General features: G+C 37.1%; 1 protein-coding gene across 1 annotated transcript in view; it reads left to right on the top strand.

The window, feature by feature from the left end:
* The window catches only part of SGCZ (sarcoglycan zeta), a 322,461-nt gene that overhangs the window by 264,533 nt on the left and 32,298 nt on the right, over positions 1-25,630 (top strand). Inside the window, exon 4 of the mRNA XM_067721579.1 lies at positions 11,287-11,409. Within this exon, the coding sequence (XP_067577680.1) occupies positions 11,287-11,409 (123 nt within the window). The remainder of the gene's footprint in view (positions 1-11,286; positions 11,410-25,630) is intronic.

Genomic DNA, 25,630 nt, shown 5'->3' with positions numbered 1-25,630 from the left:
CAGTTAGGGGTTTGGAAGAAAAAAAAAATGGCACAGAGGAAAAAAAGTGGAAGTGGGACCTGAGATAAACCTTGAAGGTAGAGAGCTAAACGATTGGGGTAAATTGTGGCCCTATTCACTGAGAAGGAGATTACTGAGGAAAAAATAATTTGGCAAGTGTGTGAAAATTAGGAGTTCTTATTGAGACAAACTATATTTCAGTACCTTTTAGACATCTATAAAAGGTGTTTATATAAACTTGGATTTCCAGGTAAATATTAGTGCACATGTTAGAAATCTTGGACTCAACACATACATGTTACTTAAAGCCATGATCCCGAATGAGAACCCCCAGATGCATGGAGAAGTGAGAGGAGTAAATAGAGAGGATTTCCTTCCATTCTTTTTGGGTTTTTTCTTTTGCTCTGGAGACTTTTCACACAGAATACAGTTTAAGAGGGAAGAGATATGGGGATATATGTATATGTATAACTGATTCACTTTGTTATAAATCAGAGACTAACGCACCATTGTAAAGCAATTATACTCCAATAAAAATGTTAAAAAAAAAGAATCATTATTCTGACCTCTGAGACATGTAAATGTTTAGAGAATAGGAAGAAAAGAAGAAAGCAAGCATATAGCCTGGAAAAGTATGACTAGGGAGCTAGTAAAAATGCCAAGAGTGTGGTTTCTCAAGTCTAATGAAAAAAGCTTTTAAGGAAAAATGTGTTGAATGAGTCAGATGCTACTGAGAGATCCTGTAAGATGAGGTCTATGGCTATTAAATTTTGAAAAATGTTTATTCCAGATCTTGATAAGACCAATTAGAGTGGAGTAGAGAGAATGAAATCCTGATGTGATTGACCATTTGAAGTGGAAAATGTTTGTAGTCCGGATGTGTAACTAAACTATTGATTAGATATTATAGATTGAAATGAAACTTAAATGTTATAAAGCCTCATTAAAAAGAAAATTACTTCCTCTTAGTATTAGTTCGTACATGTACACTGATAATGTTGTTGTTGCCATACAACCATTAGGGTGGGATACTCTATTTTAGAAAGTACTAAATCTCATTGTGCTCTAATGAATTTTCCGGTAGTTTCAAGTTAGAAATATACTTTTATTGAGCACATGTTGCTCTGGTAGTATCATCAAGTAAACTGATCCAAAATCACAAGAGATTACGCACACACAGGGGAAATTGTAATCTACAGCACTTCTCTTTAAAAACATTTTCTTTTTAAAATATGTGGTTTTAGTTTAAAAAGCTATGCTATTTAAAGCTGCTATTTAAAGTTGTACCTGTGAGGATGTGTACATTGATTGTGATGCCTCTAATGAGGAAGTAACACTGATAAACCTGATCAAACAATCAATATAGATTTTGGTTTATCAGCCTTGTATAATTGTTTAGCAATTCCAATATACTATAATCTCCTTGGGTACAAAACCCTTTTCTTCTTTATTTTCACATACTCAGCGTTAACCTAGTTTGTGAAATATAGTGAATATTTAATAAATACTTTAAAATTATTGATAATTAATACTTTGGATCATATAAGACTGAAAAAAACATGGTTTAAATACCACTTCAACGTAAATGAATGCTTCTTAGTGTGTAATTTGTGTCCAGGACAAGGGCGTATAATATAGAAGTGTTATTGCAAGAAGGATTTATCATCTACTGATACAACAGCGGAGACAACCTGTAGACTTTGAACTATACAAAACTAAACTTGGTTCCAAAACCTGGAATCAAGACTCATTCTTGACTATCTAAGCAGTATGTTAAATTCTTAATCATTTAATTATTTTTCAGTAGATTCTTTGTTATTCTTTAAATAAATTCTTATTATTTGAAAATGATGAGTTTTATCTAATTCTGTTATACATAATATCATTTACCTTTTATTATCTAAAATAAAATTGATATTTATGTATTGACCTTGCATTCAGAGACTTTGATACATTGATTTCCTAATTCTAAGAATATCTTTGTGGATTCTTTGGATTTTCTACGTATAGAATTATGTCATCAGTGAATAATCTAGTTTTGTTTCTACCTTTACAATTCTTATAAATTATCAAACCATTTTCTAGTTGTATTCCACTGGCTATGATATCTAGAACGAATATAACTGTTGAATATAACTGTTAATAGTAGGTATCCTTTTCTACTTCCTTATGTTACAAGGAAAGCTTTCAATACGTCATTATTAAGTGTCAGGGGTTTAATATGTTTTTATGGATCCCTTTATCAGGAAAGGATACAAAGTTTGGTAAATGGTTTTCTTATGAACAATGTTGAATTATGTCAAAAAATTTTTATACCTCTATGAGCTAATCCTGTCTTTTCTCTTTAAAACTTCAAAGATAGTTAAATACATTTACTGAGTGTCAGATATAAACCACTCTTACATGCCTGGAGTAAACATGGTGGGCTAATGTGTTACTTAGGCTTTTTGATTTTTTGTTTATGAGTATAATTATACTGGAATCTTTACTCAGTGTGCTATCTCTGTAAGGTTTTTGTGTCAGAATTATGCTAGCTTCATGAAATCAGTTGGGGAGTGTTTCGTATTATTCTGTTCTCATTAAGAGTTGTAATTTGTATTCAAGTTAATTCTTTCCTGAATAGCACAGACTAGGATTTCTCTGTGTGTGTGTGTGTGTGTGTGTGTGTGTGTGCATGTCTGTATGTGTATATATGTAAAGATTTTAAACTATTTATGTAATTTCCGTACTGTGTTGTACTATATTATAACGGGAGTGCTCAGGTTTTCTGTTTATTCCTAAGTCAATATGGTAAGTAATATTTTGTAGGCATTTTTTTCAAGTCAAACAGATTTTCAAATTTATTGATACAATGTTGCTATAAAATATTTGTACCATTTGAACGTCTATAATATCTGTAGTAATGTCCCTTTTTATTACTGATATGTATTGTTATATTTAAATATTTTATTAATTAATTTCACCATAAATTGTTCTATTTTATTAGTTGTAATAAATCTACTTTTGACCTCATTGATCTAATGTATTATAGATTTGTACTCTATTTCATTAATATCTGCCCTTCATTATTTGTTTCCATCTACATTTTGAGGATTTTTGTTGTTGTTGTTTTATTGCTGTTGTTTTCTACTACTCACCATAGGGGCATGTTTGATCATTAATTTTTAGCATCTCTTCTCTTCCAATATAGCTATGTGAGGCTAGACATTTTGTTGTAAGTACTGATTTAGTGTATTTTACAAGTGTTGATAATAATATTGTAATCATTGTTTAGTTTGGAACACTTTCTAATTTCAACTATTATTAGAATTTTGCCCATTGCTTATTTTAATGTGTGTTTTAAGATTTCTAAACATATGGGGATATATCAGTTAACTTTTGTTATTTAAGATTGATTGCAATGTGGTCAGATAAAAATCTCTATAATTTTCATGCTGTAATCTGTTAAGATTTGCATTAAGCCAGAGTAATGATACACTTTTTAAGGTATTTAATAGAGTAGGTTGAGATAAAATAGTCAAATAAAATATTCAATTATTCCCCAATATATATAAGTCATTTTGCTGAAAACTTTATACTTATATAATGTAGTGGACAATTATATTCCAATAAAATGGAAAAAATATTCAATTGAAAAGGAGCACTTTAAAGTATTTATTTTATTTATATATGCATATATATATTTGGTTGTTTTTTTTTTTTGGCCACACTGTGCATCACGTGAGATCTTAGTTCCCTGCCCAGGGAACAAACCCATGCCCCCTGCATTGGAAGTACAGAGTCTTAATCACTGGACCACCAGGGAAGTCCCTAAAGTATTTAGATTAAGGATTCAATGCACGACCAATATGCCAACGTTGATAAAAATGTTTTAATTGTCCCATTATTATTATTTTTTTTGCTGTGTTACTGAGAAAAGATTTTATAATCTGTCAAGAATCTGCAATTGGCTAGTTTTTCTTGTAGTTTTGTCAAATGTTGCTTTGTTTTGACATCATGTTTCTACATCTATAATAATTTAAATTGCTAAATATTCATGGTGAATCAATTTTTTGTCGTTATGAAGTAACATTTGATATATTAGTAATGCTTTTTAATTTAGAGGTACAGAGCATATTTTTTTCCTTTTAATTAAAGACTGATGAATTTTTTGTGGGGAAATTCAGTGATACTTAAAAGGTGGAACATTCCCAGAATTTCTGTTTAATAAAGATGAACATGACGGAAAGGAGAATACATAGAAACTTAAAGAAGAAAATAAAGAGTAAAAGAATTCAGCTAAAGGAAACCCAATTCAAAATTTATGAACTCTTCAAAATGAGTGGGGTCAATGAGTAATTTATTGATTTCTAAAATTGGAAAGTTCAGAGCTTGATTCATTCGTTTCTGACTGGATCTGACTATTTAAGCAGTAGTTTCAGGAATGTCTCTCTGTCCTTCTCTTTCTCTTTTTTTTTTTCTCCCTTTCACTGATTGGCTGATTTCTCAGGCAGACTTTCTCCATGTTGGAAGTACAGCTAAAAGCTTCAAGTTTATATCATGCTCAGTGTCTGATCTCAAAGAAGAATGTGCCTCTTTTTCAAAACTTAGAGCAAAAATCAGGAGAGCATTTGAGTCACGTGCTTGTGTATGGATTAACTGCTTTGGTCTGAGAGAATAAAATCCTATGAGAACTGAACCACTTCTAGAGAAAGAGCTGGCCTCCCATGCCCCCATGGGGAGTATATTGTCAGGAAAGAGTCTGTGGAGCAATGGCATAAAAAAGATGTTTACTCCAACAGCAATCAGGGAATTGTAAATTTAAACCATAGTGGCATACCTTTTAACATGCAGATTGGTAAAAATTAAAGTCTTTTAACGTTAAGTGTTTGCAATGATGTGGAGTTACAGGAACACTCATACTTTCTCCTTAGGAATGTAAATCAATACAACCAGTTTGGAAAGCAACTTTTTATTATTTAGTAAAATTAAAGTACACACTCTGCTGTCCAGCCATCCCACACCCAAGTAAAAGCCCTAGAACGCGTTTGCCCAAGTGTAGAAGGATCCTTACACAAAAACATTTATAGCATAATTGTTACAGATTCTGATATCCTAGAAACAACCTAAAAGATTTTCAATGGAAAATGGATCACTAATTTGTGGTATATCCGTACGATAGAATATCGCAGTGAAGGTGAATAAACCAGAGCTACAATTTAACAAAATAAATCTAGTCACTGAAAAATACAAATAATATAAAATGGTGTGTCTGTGCATGTGTGTGTGTATCTTGTGCAAAACATGCAAAAATAAGAAAAAGGTTTGATGGATACATACATAAGTAGTAAGGTTATAAAATGGGAGTGATAAAGACTCATTTGGGGACATTGCTGACATCTGGAGCTCCCTGAGGATGAAGGGACATATGATTAAGGAAAGGTTACACTGAAAGGTTCACCTATTTTGGAAATAGTAGATATGTATTCAGTGGGGTGGTGGGTAACATTATTTATATAATTATTATATGCATAAGTTTTTCATAACTTTTTAGAAAAGGATGACGGTGAGCAATAGTGTGTGATCGCAGGGATAGTATAGATGGGCAAGGAAGTGATACACAAGGCTCAAAAGAACAAATGGTGGAGAGTCATGGAATTCATTTCAACTTAAAAACACACTTAAATTGAGGAATATTGTGCACAGGCATCGGTCTAGACACAGGACTGTAGGGAGTCCCAGGTAGGGCTACAAAGGTGAATATAGCCTCAGAGTAAATATAACAACCTTATTTGCCGATGGAAGAATGGCTGCTCCTCCAGTTCCAAAACAGAAGGCAGTTCCTGAGGGTAGGGGGAAAGAAACAAAGACTGATCTCTTGCAAGATGCCGTGAGGATTGCAGATCCCCCAAGGCTCAATAGCCCTTCTTCTGAGACAAGCTTCCCAGCCTGGCCCTGGTGACCTTTCCTTTATTCTGCTGCTGCTTCTCCTCTTGTCCCCCGTACACTCAGAGTGCACTTTCCACGTGCAAGATTTTAATGACACACATCGTGTAAAATAAAATAAACCCCAGGTTTATTTACACTTATATTTCATGAAAGCAGCTTACTTTGTTTCAAACTTGGTTTGGTTTTTTTCCTGACCCATGATAATTCTAAATCAGCAATTTCAGAACACTGAATTTAGTTGACTGTATTGAATCTTGTTTTTGTTTTTCTTCTGGGAATTTCTAATCTTTTAATAATGCTCTTCTTTAAGACCTTGAAAATATTGACAGACATACACAATTAGAGTTATATAGGAAGAAAGGATTCACCCTGCTATGCTTGAGGAAAACACACCAGACATATCCATTTTGATCTTTGCCTTGTTTTCTTTTTATTGAAGAAAACTTTCCAGTTCATGTCTTCGACTGATTTAACATAGAAAATGCAAAGCCAGTACATAATTAACGGAGCCTCTCTACTTGTCTGCAAAACATGTATTTGGACACTAAATATGACTGTAAGAAATGTGAACCTTCCAAAAAGGGCAGTGGAGCCATCTCTGAGGGAAATAAGAAATTAACATTGTTGTTGTTTTATTTGTTTGCTTTTAAAGAATCTATACAGAACATTAAATGGACTAGAGAAAATATTAGGATATGTATTGAACACTTCAATCCTTTTAAAAAACCTATTATTTTGCTTACATATTTTCTTTTTTTCCTGCCACTTCTCTTTTCTTGTTCTTTTTTAAGTTGAAGTATAGCTAATTTACAATATTATGTTAGTTTCAGGTGTACAGCATAGTGTTTCAGTATTTTTACAGATTATAGTTTATTGAAAGTTGTTACAAGATAATGACTATGATTCCCTGTGCTGTACAATAATATATCCTTGTTGCATGTCTATTTCATACATAGTAGTTTATATCTCTTAATCCCATATGTCTATCTTGCCCCATTTCCCTCTCCACTCTGGTAACCACTAGTTTGCTTTCTATATCTGTGAGTCTGTTTCTGTTTTGCTACATACATTCCTTTGTTTTATTTTTTAGATTCCACATATAAGTGATATCATACAGTATTTGTCTTTCTCTGTCTGACTTATTTCACTAAGCGTAATATTTCCTAGGTCCATTCACATTGTTGCAAATGGCAGAATTTCATTATTTTTTATGGCTGAGTAATATCCCACATCTTCTTTGTCCAGTCGTCCATTGATGGACACTTAAGTTGTTGCATAATGTTTTGGCAATTGTAAGTAATGCTGCTATGAACCTTGGGGTGCATGTATCTTTTCAAATTAGTGTTTTTGGTGTTTTGGGATATATACCCAGTAGTGTAATTGCTTGGTCATGTGGCAGTCCTAGTTTTAGTTTTTTGAGAAACCTCCATACTGTTTTCCACAGTGGCTGCACCAGTTTACATTCCCACCAACAGTATACAGATGGCCAACAGGCACATGAAAATACGATCAGCATCGCCAGAGTGTTTGCCTGGCTCGGTCTGGGGCACACGCGGAGGTGGTCATGGGAAACCCAGCAGCTCCAGAGCAGTCCTCTCTCTGCCCTCTCAGTCCTGCCTCGAGAGCGAGCCAGTGAGCACACTCCTCACCATCAGAGTCCATCCTTCCCACAGCCCTCCTGCCTGTCCCAGAGGTCCTCCAACCAGCCAAGGCAGCTGGTCTTCCCCACATAGGACCCCAGGACCCAGGCACCCAGTCTGTGGCTCTCACCTCTCACTCCCCAGTGTGCTCACCTTTGTATTCTCCCTTTCCTCTGAGTCTCCTCCCGGGGAGCACAGGTCCCAAACTGATCGCCTTTCTTCCCTTCCTGCGCAATTATGTGTGGACCTTTCTCACAGCCTTGGTTGTAAAGGAGTCCTTCTGCCAGTTTCCAGTTAGTTTTCAGTGAGAAATTTTCCCCATGTAGGTGTATTTTTGATATGTTAGTGGGGGGAGGTGAACTCCACATCCTCTTACTCTGCCGTCTGGATCCATCTCCCTCTTTTCTTGCTCTATACCTAATCGTTCTTTGATTTTTGAAGTTGCTGACATGAACTTCTCAGAGATATTCTGAAAGAAGCACTTAGTCTTGATACTTTAGTTAGCAATTTGGTGTTTAAGATGACTAATAAAATATAGAGCTTCCAGGATAACTTGTCTCCCATGATCTATTTGCTAAGGAATCAGAGCTCTTTACCCAGAGACATTCAGACATATTGCTTTCCTGCAACTCTGGAGGCATCTTTGATTGAGATAAGGTTAAACTGGACATCACTGCCCCTCTGAACAACTGGCTTCTAAGGTGATCTAGCCTAGAGAATATGAGATGCTAACTTGAAACCTGAAACACAGAATAAGGCAACACAAAGCACGTTAGGATATAATAAATTCAGTTCCATATATATAGCCTAATATATTTATTTTAAACATAAATATTCACAACAATGCAATATATGTCCAATTACATATATTAAGTGCTTTCCATTTGCAGAAAAGTAATATACAGAAGCACAATACATTCAAAATTATTTTCTGACTTAAAATACTTATTATCAATGCACTGCTAATTGCTTGCAATTTTGCCTTCTGTACTTATACGAATATGTTGAATAGAGTGTAGTCTGCTGTGTTAATTTATATATCTATTTTTCAGTTGGATGAGTCTTTATCCATTTATTTATGGCCTAGATGCATCTCTTCTATTCCAGGTGCATAAATGTTTTCTAATCTGCTTATTTTCTTTTGCTTATTTAAATGCAATGAATTAAGATTTCAGCATACTTTGCCACATCCAGACACTTAACTTATATTTCTAATAGTTTCTGTGACTTATAGTATAGCATTTTTATGTTAATAAATTGTCTCCCATATAACAACATTAAGTATTATGCCAAGAAAAGTCTTGCTGCTGTGTGTGTGTATATAGTGTGTATGTATGTATGTATCTATAAGCACAGAGATCTGTATACTTCAATGTCATTAAAGTCAGTGATATATTTTGTGGATCAATTCACCCAATAATTAAATATATTTGAAGGAAGCAAGGTAGTGTACATGTTAAGTTTTACATGTATAGTATCTGTAATATCTTTTTGGCAGTTCATATTTAAGGTATGCCTCAGTGCCCTGAAAATAGATTGAAACACAGAAGCCTCAAAACTCAGAAATCACTTTTATCAACACATGTGGCCTCAAACATGGCTTTTTGAACATCATCCATTTGAGTTATTATGGTTCAAAGATTAAAAGCTCAATACAGGAAAGTTAGGCCATGATGAGAAGAAAACAAAATCAGCTGAACACAGGCTGCTGAAATAATGTTTGCAAGATCAAATGCAATGACTGTGACCAGGAATGATAGGTCTTCCATGGTTTCTCCAATATTACCATTAAATCCCAGAAGGAAAGTTATTTGCTTAAAAAAACAGACTTTAAAATACAATTTATGCTCTTTTGAACTTGATAGCTGGCATGGTTAACACCAGTTTTTAAGTATTTAGCATTGTTCTCATTGGAGGTTTTCACATTTTCTTTGTGGACCTGAAAACATATATGTAGTTTCAGAATATAAGAAAAATTTCTTGTTTTCAGAGAAATTATCCCACATATTACCAGTTTGGAATAATGTCTTCCTCTTATTAAGTACTCCTCAGGAGCTATGATGATGGGGAGGTGTAAGTTACTAAAGTGTAAGTACTAAAACCCATGGACTAGGGTTGAGAGTAGGGCTGAGATGGGGTTGAGGACTAAGGAAATGGGAAGAAAGTTAAGTCTTGCACTCATTCACCTCTACAACATTCTCCTACTAAAAGCCTACTAGAAACTAGACACAGTTTTAAATTTAGAGGGCGTTTCGGAATACAAATATAATCTCCTGTTTTGAATTCCTGGGGGTCATATAGCTAACAAAAAATGGTAGTACATTGTCTTACTCCGTTTGGATTGCTGTAACAAAATACCATAGACTGGGTGGCTGAAAAACATTTTTATTTCTCACAGTTGTGGAGGCTGGAAGTCCAAGATCAAGGTGTCAGCAAATCCAGTGTCTGGTGAGAGGCTGCTTCCTGGCTTACAGACAGCCAGCTTCTCCCTGTGTCCTCACTCCATAGACTGCATAGAGAGAGAAAGCAAACTTATTTGTGTCTTTTTATAAGGGCACCAATCCCATTCAGGAGGGCTCCATTCTCATGACCTAATTACCTTCCAAAGACCCCATATCCTAACATCATCACATTATGAATTAGGATTTCAACATATGAATTTAGGGTGTACACAAATATTCAGTCCATAGCATATGTAGAGAGAAATGAAAAGAAATATGCACAAAGGGTGCTATGCCCAGGTCCCTGAGTGGACCACATTGTACTTGCCAGGAGTTTCTGATGTAGATAGCAGCAGAGGGATGTTCCAGATCTCAACAGGAGGGGAAGACACAGATCCATATGCCAAATGCATTACGCCAAAAGAAAGAAATCAGTGTTATGGAAATAGCAGTTGCTCAGCCCCTGACCAGTTTGATCTTCTTGCTGAAGCCCTGCTCACTCTCAAATTAATTATGTTTTCCACATATGGGAGCTGGCTTTGTGGATTGTGGATGAATCAATGTGCAAAATTGTCCAATAAATTGAAAATAGATTTCAATTGCATGATGTCATTGTATTTCTTTAAAATATTTTAATAAAGAAAATTATTGATTAGAAGATACATTGGAGAACACTAAATATATATGTTATGTATGTATATATAGATATACATTTGCAATATTGAATCTAAAATGGATTCACATTCAGTAGTAATAAAGAGTGAACAAATTGCAGTATTGAATCTATGAAGTGTAGAGTAACTAAAGGTTCACAGCTGAATAATGCTTTATAAGTACCTTGTGATGTAGCAAGTATGGGCACTATTGTCTACTTGCAGAGAGAAAACACGAGAATCCTTCAGTCCACAAGTCCTTATGAAGCATCCAGCACATGCCAGGTAAAATGCCAAGTCTTCAGGCTGCCACCAAGAACAAAGCAGACATTGTCTCCCTTGTGTATATGCAGAGATTTTCTAACTGGCTAAACCCACACAGACCTTGTCAGGACTATGTCAGGATTTAGAGGTCAGATGTGTACCCAACCAACCTAGCCCAGCAATACCTTACCAAATTAGATAGCCTCCTGAAAAGGATGGTAATTTTAAAATATTAATTTAGGTATAAAACATACTGTAGAGATTAAATAATATATATATTTCTCTTCTTTTTTTAAAAAAATACATGTTAATGGTTTCCTGGATACCAGATTCATTTTTAAACCTTTCCTCTGACCATAGGAGCTGATGCTGTGGAAGCTCAGTGTAAAAGATTTGAAGTGAGAGCAAGTGAAGATGGCAGGGTGCTGTTTTCTGCAGATGAAGATGGGATTACCATTGGGGCTGAAAAGCTGAAAGTTACAGGTACTGTAGATGGAGGTCTTGGAACATTGTTTACTTCTTGAAAGAATACGCAACTGAACAAGAAACTACTTTTTTATATCTACGGTCCCCACGCCTGAAATTGAGTCTTGCATAATATCATGATATCACATCATTTGATTTTCCAGTAGTCATAAACAGAAAGCTCTGGTCGTGGTTGCAGAAGACACTATAAATATTAGCCTTAATGATATAAAAGCAAAGCTGCACGTCTCAGGCAGGGTTAGGTGGAGGAAACTGAGTGTGGATGGTGGAAGAAAAGGTGGGGTGCAAACAATGATTAAAGATTACTCAAGGTGATAGATAAATACAAGTTAGAGGTGTTACTCAACAGTAAAAGATATGCAAAAGAAGAACTAAAACATCAACTTTAGAATGAAGTAAGGGGAAGGTTGTAAGTAAATTAAATTCCTGTTCTTTAGGGCTCATAATTATCTTCAAAAGTATATAAGTCAAGAAATAGTGCTAATCACCTATTACTGAGACATTATTAAAGTCATTATTCTAATATTAGGGCCATTAGTGTCAACCACCAACTGAAATGAAAAAGCAACAACAAGAGCAAAATAACAGAAAGTTAAAAGCACGATTGGGAATGGGGAAGGATTTTATTAATACTATTTTAAGCATTTTGAGTACAATCGCTTTTGAATAATTTGATTTACAACCACAACACATATTATTTTGATAAAATGTTTTTAAAAGACAAAGAGGCCTATATTTAAAAAATTAAATATGTTTGGCTTAGCGTTTCCCAAATTTGAGTTTGGGGACAGTTCATGGGATATCTATCATACCTAGGTAGAACAGAGCCTGTGGGCCATGTGAGAGCAGTTTGCATGGTAAATGACCTCAGCTCTTGGGCTGTTTGGGTTAAATTCTGCCTCCACCATTCAATAATTTGGGTAAATCTATGCCGTCTATTTTCCTTCATCTAAGTGATTGAAATGATAGTGCGCACATGCCTGTGTGTGCATGTGTGTTTTTAGAATGTTTTGGGCACATAGTGAAGACATTGTAAAGGTTAGCTTTTTGTTTTTATTAATAAAGATAATATTGATATTGCCAATATCCCAGACACCAGGGTCTGCGTGGATTTCAAGAAAGATACACTATTAAATAGCAATGAAATTCAACAAAGGTTGTAGAATGGGGATCTTCACTGGGCATCTCTGGTCTGGCTCACAATCTACCACCACCATCCTTATTGTCCCCGAGGGCCTCCTTTCTTTCTTTCGTGAGTTTTCTGATGAGTAGCTGGAGCCTGCACCATTGGGTTAGTGCTTGGGCTGGTTCCCAGGACTGCCCATCAGCCTCATTTCTCTTTCTTTCTTAAGACTCCTTAAAAAGGTCAGGAGTAAACATGTACATGGGATAAACACTGGCCTTCCTAAGTCTTGAGTTGGCAGTCAGGGAGCCAAAAAATTTTTTTTAATTAAAAAATCATGAGGAGAGCTTCCCTGGTCGTGCAGTGGTTAAGAATCCACCTGCCAGTGCCAGGGACACAGGTTCAAGCCCTGGTCTGGGAAGATCCCACATGCCGTGGAGCAACTAAGCCCGTGCGCCACGACTACTGAGCCTGCACCCTAGAGCCCCTGAGCCACAACTACTGAGCCCGCGTGCCACAACTACGGAAGCCCGTGCACCCAGAGCCCATGCTCTGCAGCAAGAGAAGCCACCACAATGAGAAGCCCGCACACCACAACAAAGAGTAGCCCCTGCTCGCTGCAACTAGAGAAAGCCTGCGCGCAGCAATAAAGACGCAACACAGCCAAAAATAAATAAATAGATAAAATAAATTTATTTTAAAAAAATCATGAGGATTTTCCTTGGCAAAGAGCACAAACAAATCAGAAAGGACATTGACTTTAGGGCCCTTGATGCTGAGTTGCTAGTTGGTGAGAAAGTCAGGAACCAGAGTAAAAACGAACTCAGAGGGATTGGGCAGATGTGATTTTAATATTTAACAATCTTTAAACCTTGGTAGTGCCTGCAGTTATCAGCTTTGATACCAAAATAATCCTCATAGCTTTTAGGATATTACACACGTAACCAAAAATTATTTCATCCATTTCAGATATTTGCATTGGGTACTTTGTATTCATAAGTGAAGGGTAGTTCTGGAGCTCTTGACGTCTTTTATGATCTCATGGAATTCTAACTTTCTCTGATCTTTATATTACCTTGATTTTTCTCATAACTATTGCAGTGAAGTACTGTCTTCACAAAATTAGACCCAATAACTAGTTTTTATAATTTTTCTTGGAGGTAGATGGATACTCACATTTATTTCCTCTTTTTCTTGGTAGCCTGGTTGCCATCTTTGAATTGTTAATTGGGCTATTAAGTCAGAGGAAAAAGTGTTCCCTAAAAAATCTAAGGATTTTTTGCTTTTCAGTTAACTGTCTTAGGGCAGTCATCTCTGCTGACCTATTATTCATTCTTTCTCTCTTTCTCCCCTTTGTATGTGTGTGATGTATGCATGGTATATTGTATGATGTATAGATGGATAAATACATATATCTCACTCTAGCTCTGTTTTTCCATTTCTTTCTCTGTCTCAAACATATACACACAGCTTTGAGTTTATTTTTCATAATACTCTTGTTTAATCTATATTTTCCAATTATCTCAAAAAATTAATCAGTTTTACAATATGTTTATGTATCATATGACTCCAGAAGATCCTAAATAATAAACTAATACAATTTTGAGTTCATAATTACAGAATCCAGGCAGATTTTTGTAAAGGATGGAAGCGTCACACAGGAGGGAATAATGAGAGTGTCTATAACATGTAACCCTGGCTTTTAACCTGATGCGGGTATGCAAGGGCCACATCTTTCATAAATAATGCTAAGTTAGGGAATACTTTATTTTATTTTTATTTTTTAAATAAATTTATTTATCTATTTATTTCTTTATTTTTGGTTGCCTTGGGTCTTTGTTGCTGAGCATGGGCTTTCTCTAGTTGTGGTGAGCGGGGGCTACTCTTCATTGTGGCACATGGGCCTCTCATTGCGGTGGCTTCTCTTGCTGTGGAGCACGGGCCCTAGGCACGCAGGCTTCAGTAGCTGTGGCACGCAGGCTCAGTAGTTGTGGCTCGCAGGCTCAGTAGTTATGGCATACGGGCTTAATTGCTCAGCGGCATGTGGGATCTTCCCGGACCAGGTCTCAAACCCGTGTCCCCTGCATTGGCAGGTGGATTCTCAACCACAGCACCACCAGGGAAGTCCTAGGGGAGTACTTTAATATGATTAAAATTCCCCTCAGTATCCAGTCACACTTCTGTTTCTCACAGAAGAACCCAGATAGACCCACAGACAAAGACACAAACATACACACATACACACTCATTCTCAAATTCCTGTGAGGTCCTTACTCCATTACCAGAATACGGCATAGGAACTTTATAGTAGCTTTATTCTTTCCTGTAATACTTCTAAAATAAAGGAAAATAAAGTTATCAATGGCAAATATAATTTAGAATTTCACATGCTTAGAGGAGAAAATTGTGCATAACGTAGCATGCAATTTAAGGGCACTGGGATTGATTAGTAACCTCATGTGTACTTTAAAGCAGTGCTTAAATATTTAACAAACTATACTACAAAGAAACAGTGACTCCAAGGTATTTCATGTAAATTAGGTAGCAGTGCTGACAAGACTTCAAAGTTGCACGTGACAAGAGATCTGTGTGAGGTTGATTCTAGAATTTTAAATTTGTGACACAGAAATTTTCCATTTAAGCAATATCCATAGGGATTAAAATGGAATCCTTCTAATTTATATTTTAAGAAAAATGGCATTTCGTACATGGACTTCTCTTTCCAGGTGGCAGAAGTAGTTGAATTTATTTAGATAATAAGTGTGTCTATCCAGCTGAGGCAAAATCACTTATGACTAAAATTATTTGTAGATCTAGTGTGGCTCCGGATACTCAAATTTACTCTACTTGGAGCATAGCAGGGATGTACTTGATGCACTTAAATACTTTCAGGGTGCAGGAGGGTGGAAGTAAAGTGGCATGTAGTTACCTGAATACCACCAGCCCTCATTACCCCATCGGCATGTTCAGCAATCAGTCAGTCACATGCTTTCAATTTTTAACGTTTTTACTCTTGATATTACTTGACTTGCTCTGTAGTACTTTGCTTAAATTTTAATTTGAATATACTTATTTGACCTTAACTTACCCTGTCTATACCATTGAATATATGGGAGTTTTACACTTTAGCTCTCATATGCATACTTGACAACTTTATTTTCCTTTGTATTCCGTAATATTGGTCAAAGATACTACTTAATGCAATTATCTTTTGAGACCAGGTCAATAAATAAAATATATGAACCCTTACACGCAGAAGACTCTTAAATTTAGTGCTTTCAGGCAGAATCAATCAACTGCGATTTGTATTTTCACTTTTATTCCAAGTAGTATATTAACTTAGAAAACAAAGTGCAGGTCATTTGACTTTATAAAGTGAAAGACTTTAGTCCTTTAGGATACTTTCATGTTAAATTAAAAGCCATTAGTTGGAGTTAGATCTCTCTGTTTTGCCTTTGAGAGAAAAGTAGAAAATGGCTCAATGTATGAGAAGAAAGGATGTCTCTTTTTTATCAGGCAGTAGAAATTAAAACTGTCAATTTGAAAGAATAGTGAATCCGAATCATGCATCCACCCTGTGCCCTAGTGTTTGCTTGAAAGCCAAGAGTGTCATTCCTTTGTCTCTGTTCTAATTGAATGATTGGAAAGATAGGTTCCAATGCTTATTTGACAACAGAAGAAAGAGTTTTCCAAAGAGCTGCCTTTAAATTAAACACTATGTTTCTGGGTTGAAATCAGTATTTTCTGGTTTGTCTTTATTAGTTAGTCTTCTACATCCTTCTTCTTGTCTGTTAAATTGGGACATTGTGATGGGGTGAGCTTTGGAATCAACCTTTCTATTACATAGGACTGTTGTTCCTCCAGGCTGTCCAAATGCTAAGAACATGGTAACACTCAGCCAGCAGGATGGAGCTGCTTGGTCTGAACGGCACCTGAAGAAATGTGATGAGATCAGGTGCTGAGGAAAGGGAGGTGCAATCACTTCATTTTCTTCGGTGTGGCATTTCAAGTCTGTAGACTTGAGTAAATCACTCAACTCAATTTTCTAGTTGTTTTTTTAAATTAGTCCTCCTCCTCCTTTCCTCCCACCCCAGCGAGCCTGAGGAAATGCTTCAAAAGCACATCTGCATGGTTACTGTCTCTAGTTTTTTAAACTTACAGAGGATAAAGCTTTTAGAGATGTTAAAGATGAGTACCACTCTGGCCCCCAAATTTCTGGGTGAAAACTGATTGCAGGTTTTGAGGTGTATTAATAATGAACTATGCCATCGTCAGAAAATAGCTGCTTCCTCTGAGCACCTTACTGACAGTCTTCTCTGTGACTTATTTTATTTCTCTGAGTTCTGACTTAAATGTTTCCTAATTTTGTTAAAGCAAAACTTCTTGAAAATATAATTGGTGCAATAGAAATATGAAGAAAGTCATAAAAGAGGACCCGCTTTCCCTTTATGAGTTTCAAAGAATTTGTGGATTTGTTTTTAAAGCCAATCACATTTAGCAAAACTTGAATGGGGCTCCAGAGCAAGGGGTGTACAAGAGTTTTTTGTTTTCTTTTTTTAATTATACTCATGACTTTTCTTCAGGCTTGACATTGTTTCAAACAATAAAATATAAATTTGAACAATGTAATTAATAAACCACAGATAACGTTTTTCAGAGTATAGAAAAATATTCTCCACATATGTCTTAGTCAACTCAGGCTGCTGTAATAAAATATCATAAACTGACTGGCTTAAAAAATAGAAATTAATTTTTCTCACAGTTCTGGAGTCTGGAAGTCCAAGGTCAAGGTGACAGGATGGTTGGGTTCTGGTTAGAGCATTCTTCCTGGCTTGCAGATAGTTGCCTTCTCAATGTGTCCTCACAAGGCAGAGAGAGAGCGAGCCCTGGTGTCTCTGACTCTTCTTATAAGGTCATTAATCCTATAATGAGCATCCCACCATCTCCCTCCTCTAAATCTGATTTTCTTCCAAAGGCTCTGTCTGCAAATACCATTACACTGGGAGAGATAGCCACCACACATTTATTTTGAAGAGACAAAATTCAGTCCATAGCAATATGGTAAATTATTTTATTAAATATGGAAAAAATGAAGTATATAATATTAACTTTCAATGCTGTAAGATCTTCATACAGGGATATATAATTATATAGGGTAGGTTTGTAGCTATTTGATGATGTGGCTTTAATACAATGGTCAATCTCAGAGAATCTAGACACATCAATGACTATGTGGTTCCTTAGCCTAGTCCCCTTGAATATCAATTGTCAAATTGATAAAACCAAACCAGAAGTAGGATTCTAAGGTAGTTGGATTGCAAACAGTGGAAGACTGTAGTCCCTGTTGAGTGAGTGAAAGACAGGCCTTCTGTATTATTGATTGAAAGGGAATCCTGCAGATTCAGTCCATTTCACTTCTCCTTTTGTTCCTTTCTCAGTGGACGTGTCAAACTTCTGGTCACCTTACTCTGTAGGATACATCATTTTATCACTGAAATAGAGTCTCAATCCTGATTTCACTGGCCTGATTAGATAACTCCAATTCTTTCAAACCTCCCATGCATGCTCACAGGTAGGCCGGAGATCACTTTTTGGCAAGTTCAAAACTGTCCTCAGGAACACGTTTTGAATAGGCTTAAGTGTCAAGGTAAGTGCTCAGGTTGAAGCCCCAAAATTCTGACTTTAGGAGGGAAATTGCCAACCGAAGAGTAACTGTCAACTTTTATTTTGAAATGATTATAAATTCACAAATGGAGGCACTCCAGGATCGTGACAAGTTGTGGCAGGGATAAGGGAGGATGGGGGCATCAGCTGCTTCTTCTAGATGCTAGGGAATGCAGCTGGACCTGGATCCAAAGCAGGCTCTCCATATGGAAAAGGCCCAGAAGACAATGCTCGGCTGGAGGACTGAGCTGAGTGCAGAAGGCCAGTGACCCTGTGCCTTTGGATTGGAGAATGTAACCGATTTACATGTAAGCCGTGTGGCTGACAGGGTCTTGGTGCTCCTGCCAGGTGTCAGGCCTGAGCCTCTGAGGTGGGAGAGCCAAGTTCAGGACATTGGACACCAGAGACCTCCCAGCCCCACATAATACCAATTGGCGAGAGTTGTCCCACAGATCTCTGTCTCAGTGCTAGGACCCAGCTCCACTCAATGACCAGCAAGCTCCAGTGCTGGACACCCCATGATGAACAACTAGCAAGACAGGAACACAACCCCACCCATTAGCAGAAAGGCTACCTAAAATCATACTAAGTTCACAGGCACCCCAAAACACACCACCGGATGCGGTCCTGCCCATCAGAAGGACAAGATCCAGCCTCATCCACCAGAACACAGGCACCAGTGCCCTCCACCAGGAAGGCTACACAACCCACAGAACCAACCTTACCCACTGGGGACACACCAAAAACAACGAGAACTATGAACCTGCAGACTGCAAAAAGGAGACAACAAACACAGTAAGTTAAGAAAAATGAGAAGACAGAGAAATACACAGCAGATGAAGGAATGAAGTAAAAACCCATCAGACCAAACAAATGAAGAGGAAATAGGCAGTCTACCTGAAAAAGAATTCAGAGTAATCATACTAAAGATCATACAAAATCTTGGAAGCAGAATGAAGAAAACACAAGAAACATTTAACAAGGACCTAGAAGAACTAAAGAGCATACAAACAATGATGAGCAACACAATATATGAAATTAAAACTTCTCTAGAAGGAATCAACAGCAGAATAACTGAAGCAGAAGATCGGATAAGTGAGCTAGAAGATAAAATAGTGTAAATAACTACCACAGAGCAGAATAAAGAAAAAAGAATGAAAAGAATTGAGGACAGTCTCAGAGACCTCTGGGACAACATTAAATGCACCAACATTAGAATTATAGGGGCTTCCAGAGGAAGAAGAGAAAAAGAAAGGGACTGAGAAAATATTTGAAGAAATTATAGTTGAAAACTTCCCTAACATGGGAAAGGAAACAGTCAATCAAGTCCAGGAAGCACAGAAAGTCCCATACAGGATAAATCCAAGGAGAAACACGCCAAGACACTTATTAATCAAACTATCAAAAATTACATACAAAGAATAAAAATTAAAAGCAGCAAGGGAAAAGCAACAAATAACATACAAAGGAATCCCCATAAGGTTAACAGCTAATCTTTCAGAAGAAACTCTGCAAGCCAGAAGGGAGTGGCAGAATATATTTAAAGTGATGAAAGAGGAAAACCTACAACCAAGATTACTCTACCCAGCAAGGATCTCATTCAGATTCGAGGGAGAAGTTAAAACCTTTACAGACAAGCAAAAACTAAGAGAATTCAGCACCACAAAACCAGCTTTACAACAAATGCTAAAGGAACTTCTCTAGGCTGGAAATACAAGAGAAGGAAAAGACTTACAAAAGCAAACCCAAAACAATTAAGAAAAGGGTAATAGGAACATACACATCAGTAATTACCTTAAATGTAAACGGATTAAGTGCTCCAACGAAAAGACACAGACAGGCTGAATGGATAGAAAAACAAGACCCGTATATATGCTGTCTACAAGAGACCCACTTCAGACCTAGGGACACATACAGAATGAAAGTGAAGGGATGGAAAAAGATATCCCATGCAAATGGAAATCAGAAGAAAGCTGGAGTAACAATTCTCATATCAGAAAAAATAGACTTTAAAACAAAGACTATTACAAGAGACAAAGAAGGACACTACATAATTATCAAGGGATCAATCTAAGAAGAAGGTATAACAATTGTAATATTTATGCACCCAACATAGGAGCACCTAAATACATAAGGCAAAGCTAACAACCATGACAGGGGAAATCGGCTCTAACACAATCATAGTAGGGGACTTTAACATCCCACTTTCACCAATGGACAGATCATCCAAAATGAAAATAAATAAGGAAACACAAGCTTTAAATGATACATTAAACCAAATGGACTTAATTGATATTTATAGGACATTCCATCCAAAAACAACAGAATACACTTTCTTCTCAACTGCTCATGGAACATTCTGCAGGATAGATCATACCTTGGGTCAGAAATCAAGCCTTGGTAAATTTAAGAAAATTGAAATTGTATCAAGTATCTTTTCCGACCACAACACTATGAGACTAGATATCAATTACAGGAAAAAAACTTTTAAAAATACAAACACATGGAAGCTAAACAATACACTACTAAATCACCAAGAGATCACTGAAGAAATCAAAGAGGAAATCAAAACATACCTAGAAACAAATGACAATGAAAACACTACAACCCAAAACCTGTGGGATGCAGCAAAAGCAGTTCGAAGAGGGAAGTTTACAGCAATAAAATCCTGCCTCAAGAAACAAGAAATATCTCAAATTAACAACCGCAGCTTACACCTAAAGCAATTAGAGAAAGAAGAACAAAAAACCCCCCAAATTTAGCAGAAGGAAAGAAATCATAAAAATCAGATGAGAAATAAATAAATAAGGGCTTCCCTGGTGGCGCAGTGGTTAAGAATCTGCCTGCCAATGCAGGGGATGTGGGTTCGAGCCCTGGTTCAGGAAGATCCCACATGCTATGAAGCAACTAAGCCCAGGCACCACAACTACTGAGCCTGTGCTCTAGAGCTTGCATGCCACAACTACTGAAGGCCCCGTGCCTAGAGCCCGTGCTCCACAGCAAGAGAAGCCACCACAATGAGAAGCCCACGCACTGCAAAGAAGAATATCCCAAGCTCGCCCCAACTAGAGAAAGCCTTTGCGCAGCAACGAAGACCCAACGCAGCCAAAAATAAATAAATTAATTAAAATTACTTTAAAAAAAAAGAAATAAATGAAAAAGAAATGAAGAAAACAATAGCAAAGATCAATAAAACTAAAAGCTGTTTCTTTGAGATGTTAAACAAAATTGATAAACCATTAGCCAGACTCATCAAGAAAAACCAGGAGGATTCAAATCAACTGAATTAGAAATGAAAAGGAGAAGTAACAACTGACACTGCAGAACTACAAAGGATCATGAGAGATTACTACAAGCAACTATATGCCAATAAAATGGACAACCTGGAAGAAATGGACAAATTCTTAGAAAAGCACAACCTTCCAAGGCCGAACCAGGAAGAAATAGAAAATATGAACAGACCAATGACAAGCACTGAAATTGAAACTGTGATTAGAAATCTTCCAACAAACAAAAGCTCAGGACTAGATGGATTCACAGGCAAAATCTATCAAACATTTAGAGAAGAGCTAACACCTATCCTTCTCAAACTCTTCCAAAATATAGCAGAGGGAGGAACACTCCCAAACTCATTCTACATGGCCACCATCACCCTGATACCAAAACCAGACAAAGATGTCACAAAGAAAGAAAACTATAGGCCAATATCACTGATGAACACAGATGCAAAAATCATGAACAAAATTGTAGCAAACAGAATCCAACAGCACATTAAAAGGATCATACACCATGATCAAGTGGGGTTTACCCTAGGAATGCAAGGATTCTTCAATTTACACAAATCAATCAATGTGATACACCATATTAACAAATTGAAGGATAAAAACCATATGATCATCTCAATAGATGGAGAAAAAGCTTTCAACAAAATTCAACACCCATTTATGATAAAAACCCTCCAGAAAGTAGGCATAGAGGGAACTTACCTCAACATAATAAAGGCCATATATGAGAAACCCACAGCCAACATCATTCTCAATCGTGAAAAACTGAAACCATTTCCACTAAGATCAAGAGCAAGCCAAGGTTGCCCACTCTCACTGCTGTTATTCAACATAGTTTTGGAAGTTTTAGCCACAGCAATCAGAGAAGAAAAAGAAATAAAAGGACTCCAAGTCAGAAAAGAAGAAGTAAAACTGTCACTGTTTGCAGATGACATGATACTATACATAGAGAATCCTAAAGATGCTACCAGAAAACTACTAGAGCTAATCAATGAATTTAGTAAAGTAGCAGGATACAAAATTAATGCACAGGAATCTCTTGCATTCCTATATGCTAAGATGAAATATCTGAAAGAGAAATTGAGGAAACACTCCCATTTACCACTGCAACAAAAAGAATAAAATACCTAGGAATAAACCTGCCTAAGGAGATAAAAGACCTGTATGTGGAAAATTATAAGACACTGATGAAAGAAATTAGAGATGATACAAACAGATGGAGAGATATACCATGTTCTTGGATTGGAAGAGTCAACATTGTGAAAATGACTGTCTTACCCAAAACAATCTACAGATTCAATGCAATCCCTATCAAACTACCAATGGCATTTTTCACAGAACTAGAACAAAAAAAATTCACAATTTGTATGTAAACACAAAAGACCCTGAATAGCCAAAAGCAATCTTGAGAAAGAAAAAATGAGCTGGAGGAATCATGCTCCCTGACTTCAGACTATAAAATACAAAGCTACAGTAATCGAGACAGTATGGTACTGGCACAAAAACAGAAATGTAGATCAATGCAACAGGACAGAAAGCCCAGAGAGTAACCCATGCACATATGGTCACCTTATCTTTGATAAAGGAGGCAAGAATATACAATGGAGAAAAGACAGCGTCTTCAATTAGCAGTGCTGGGAAAACTGGACAGATACATGTAAAAGAATGAAATTAGAACACTCCCTAACACCATACACAAAAATAAACTCAAAATGGATTAAAGACCTAAATGTAAGGCCAGACACTATAAAACTCTTAGAGCAAAACATAGGCAGAACACTCTGTGACGTACATTGCAGCAAGATCCTTTTTCACCCACCTCCTAGAGAAATGGAAATAAAAACAAAAATAAACAAATGGGACCTAATGAAACTTCAAAGCTTTTGCACAGCAAAGGAAACCATAAACAAGACCAAAAGACAACCCTCAGAATGGGAGAAAATATTTGCAAATGAAGCAACTGACAAAGGATTAATCTCCAAAATATACAAGCAGCTCATGCAGTTCAATATCAAAAAAACAAACAACCCAATCCAAAAATGGGCAGAAGACCTAAACAGACATTTCTCCAAAGAATATATACAGATTGCCAACAAACACATGAAAGGATGCTCAACATCACTAATCATTAAGGAAATGCAGTTCAAAACTATGATGAGGTATCACCTCACACCAGTCAGAATGGCCATTGTCAAAAAATCTACAAACAATAAATACTGGAGAAGGTGTGGAGAAAAGGGAACACTCTTGCACTGGTGGTGGGAATGTAAATTGATACAGCCACTATGGAGAACAGTATGGAGGTCCCTTAAAAAACTAAAAATAGAACTACCATATGACCCAGCAATCCCACTACTGGGCATATACCCTGAGAAAACCATAATTCAAAAAGAGTCATGTACCACAATGTTCATTGCAGCACTATTTACAATAGCCAGGACATGGAAGCAACCTAAGTGTCCAACGACAGTTGAATGGATAAAGATGTGGTAGGGCTTCCCTGGTGGCTCAGTGGTTGAGAGTCCACCTGCCGATGCAGGGGACACGGGTTCATGCCCCGGTCCGGGAGGATCCCACATGCCGCAGAGCGGCTGGGCCCATGAGCCATGGCCGCTGAGCCTGTGCGTCTGGAGCCTGTGCTTCGCAACGGGAGAGGCCAAAACAGTGAGAGGCCCGCATACCACAAAAAAAAAAAAAAAAAAAAAAAAAAAGATGTGTTACACGTATACAATGGAATATTACTCAGCCATAAGAAGAAACAAAATTGATTTATTTGTAATCAGGTGGATGGACCTAGAATCTCTCATGCAGAGTGAAGTAAGTCAGAAAGAGAAAAACAAATACTGTATGCTAACACATATATATGGAATCTAAAAAAAAAAAAAAAGGTTCTGAAGAACCTAGGGGCAGGACACGAATAAAGACGCAGACGTAGTGAATGGACTTGAGGACACGGGGAGGGGGAAGGGTAAGCTGAGAGGAAGTGAGAGAGTGGCATTTACATATATACACTATCAAATGTAAAGCAGATAGCTAGTAGGAAGCAGCAGGGAGATCAGCTGGGATAGCAGCCGGGATAGCACAGGGAGATCATCTCTGTGCTTTGTGACCACCTAGAGGGGTGGGATAGGGAGGGTGGGAGGGAGACACAAGGGGAAGGAGATATGGGGATATTCATATACTATAGCTCATTCACTTTGTTATACAGCAGAAACTAACACAACATTGTAAAGCAATTATACTCCAATAAAGATGTTAAAAAAGTAATGCTACCTAACCTCTTGTGAATAGAAAACAAACACAGATAAATGAGCTCTCTTTGTTTCCCTATTGGCACACAATGAATTACATGGCAGGTGACAACATAAAATTCACAGGAGCATGTGGAACAATAAGAGGTTAAAAAAAAAAACCTCATAGGAACAAAAGGATGGAATGGAGTTTGTTTCGGCATTAGCAAGTGCTTTCTTCCTAGCTGTTTCCCAACTGGTCTCTATCTATGAATGCCACATTATCCTGTTATTGGAGGATAGACTTTTTGATACTTGCATTTTTCACCTCAATGTTTATAAAACGATTATTACTAAAAGAGTGGAAACATGTTTTAAGGCAGGTTGCCAAATGAAAATTCCAAATTATGACTTTGTCCACAACTGCACAGACACTCAGAAAATGACAGGTTAAACTCTGATGTTTCATTTATTTTTTTAAAATATTTTTTGATGTGAACCTTTTTTTTTTTTTTTTTTTTCCTGCGGTACGCGGGCCTCTCACTGTTGTGACCTCTCCCGTTGCGTAGCACAGGCTCCGGACGCGCAGGCTCAGCGGCCATGGCTCATGGGCCCAGCCGCTTTGCGGCACGTGGGATCTTCCCGGACTGGGGCACGAACCCATGTCCCCTGCATCGGCAGGCGGACTCTCAACCACTGCGCCACCAGGGAAGCCCGATGTGAACCATTTTTGAAGCCTTTATTGTTTGTTACAATATTGCTTCTATGTTATGTTTTGGTTTTTTGACCCCTAGGCATGGGGGATCGTTAGCTCCCCGATCAGGGATCAAACCCGCACCCCCCTGCGTTGAAAGAGCAGAATCTTAACCACTGGACCGCCAGGGAAGTCCCTCTGATATTTTAGAATCACTTAGCTA

This window comes from Pseudorca crassidens, chromosome 21 (genome assembly GCF_039906515.1).
Source record: "Pseudorca crassidens isolate mPseCra1 chromosome 21, mPseCra1.hap1, whole genome shotgun sequence".
In the NCBI taxonomy this organism is placed as follows: Eukaryota; Metazoa; Chordata; class Mammalia; order Artiodactyla; family Delphinidae; genus Pseudorca; species Pseudorca crassidens.
The sequence above is the reverse complement of the archived record's forward strand: the minus strand, read 5'-3'. Positions and strand labels throughout refer to the sequence as shown.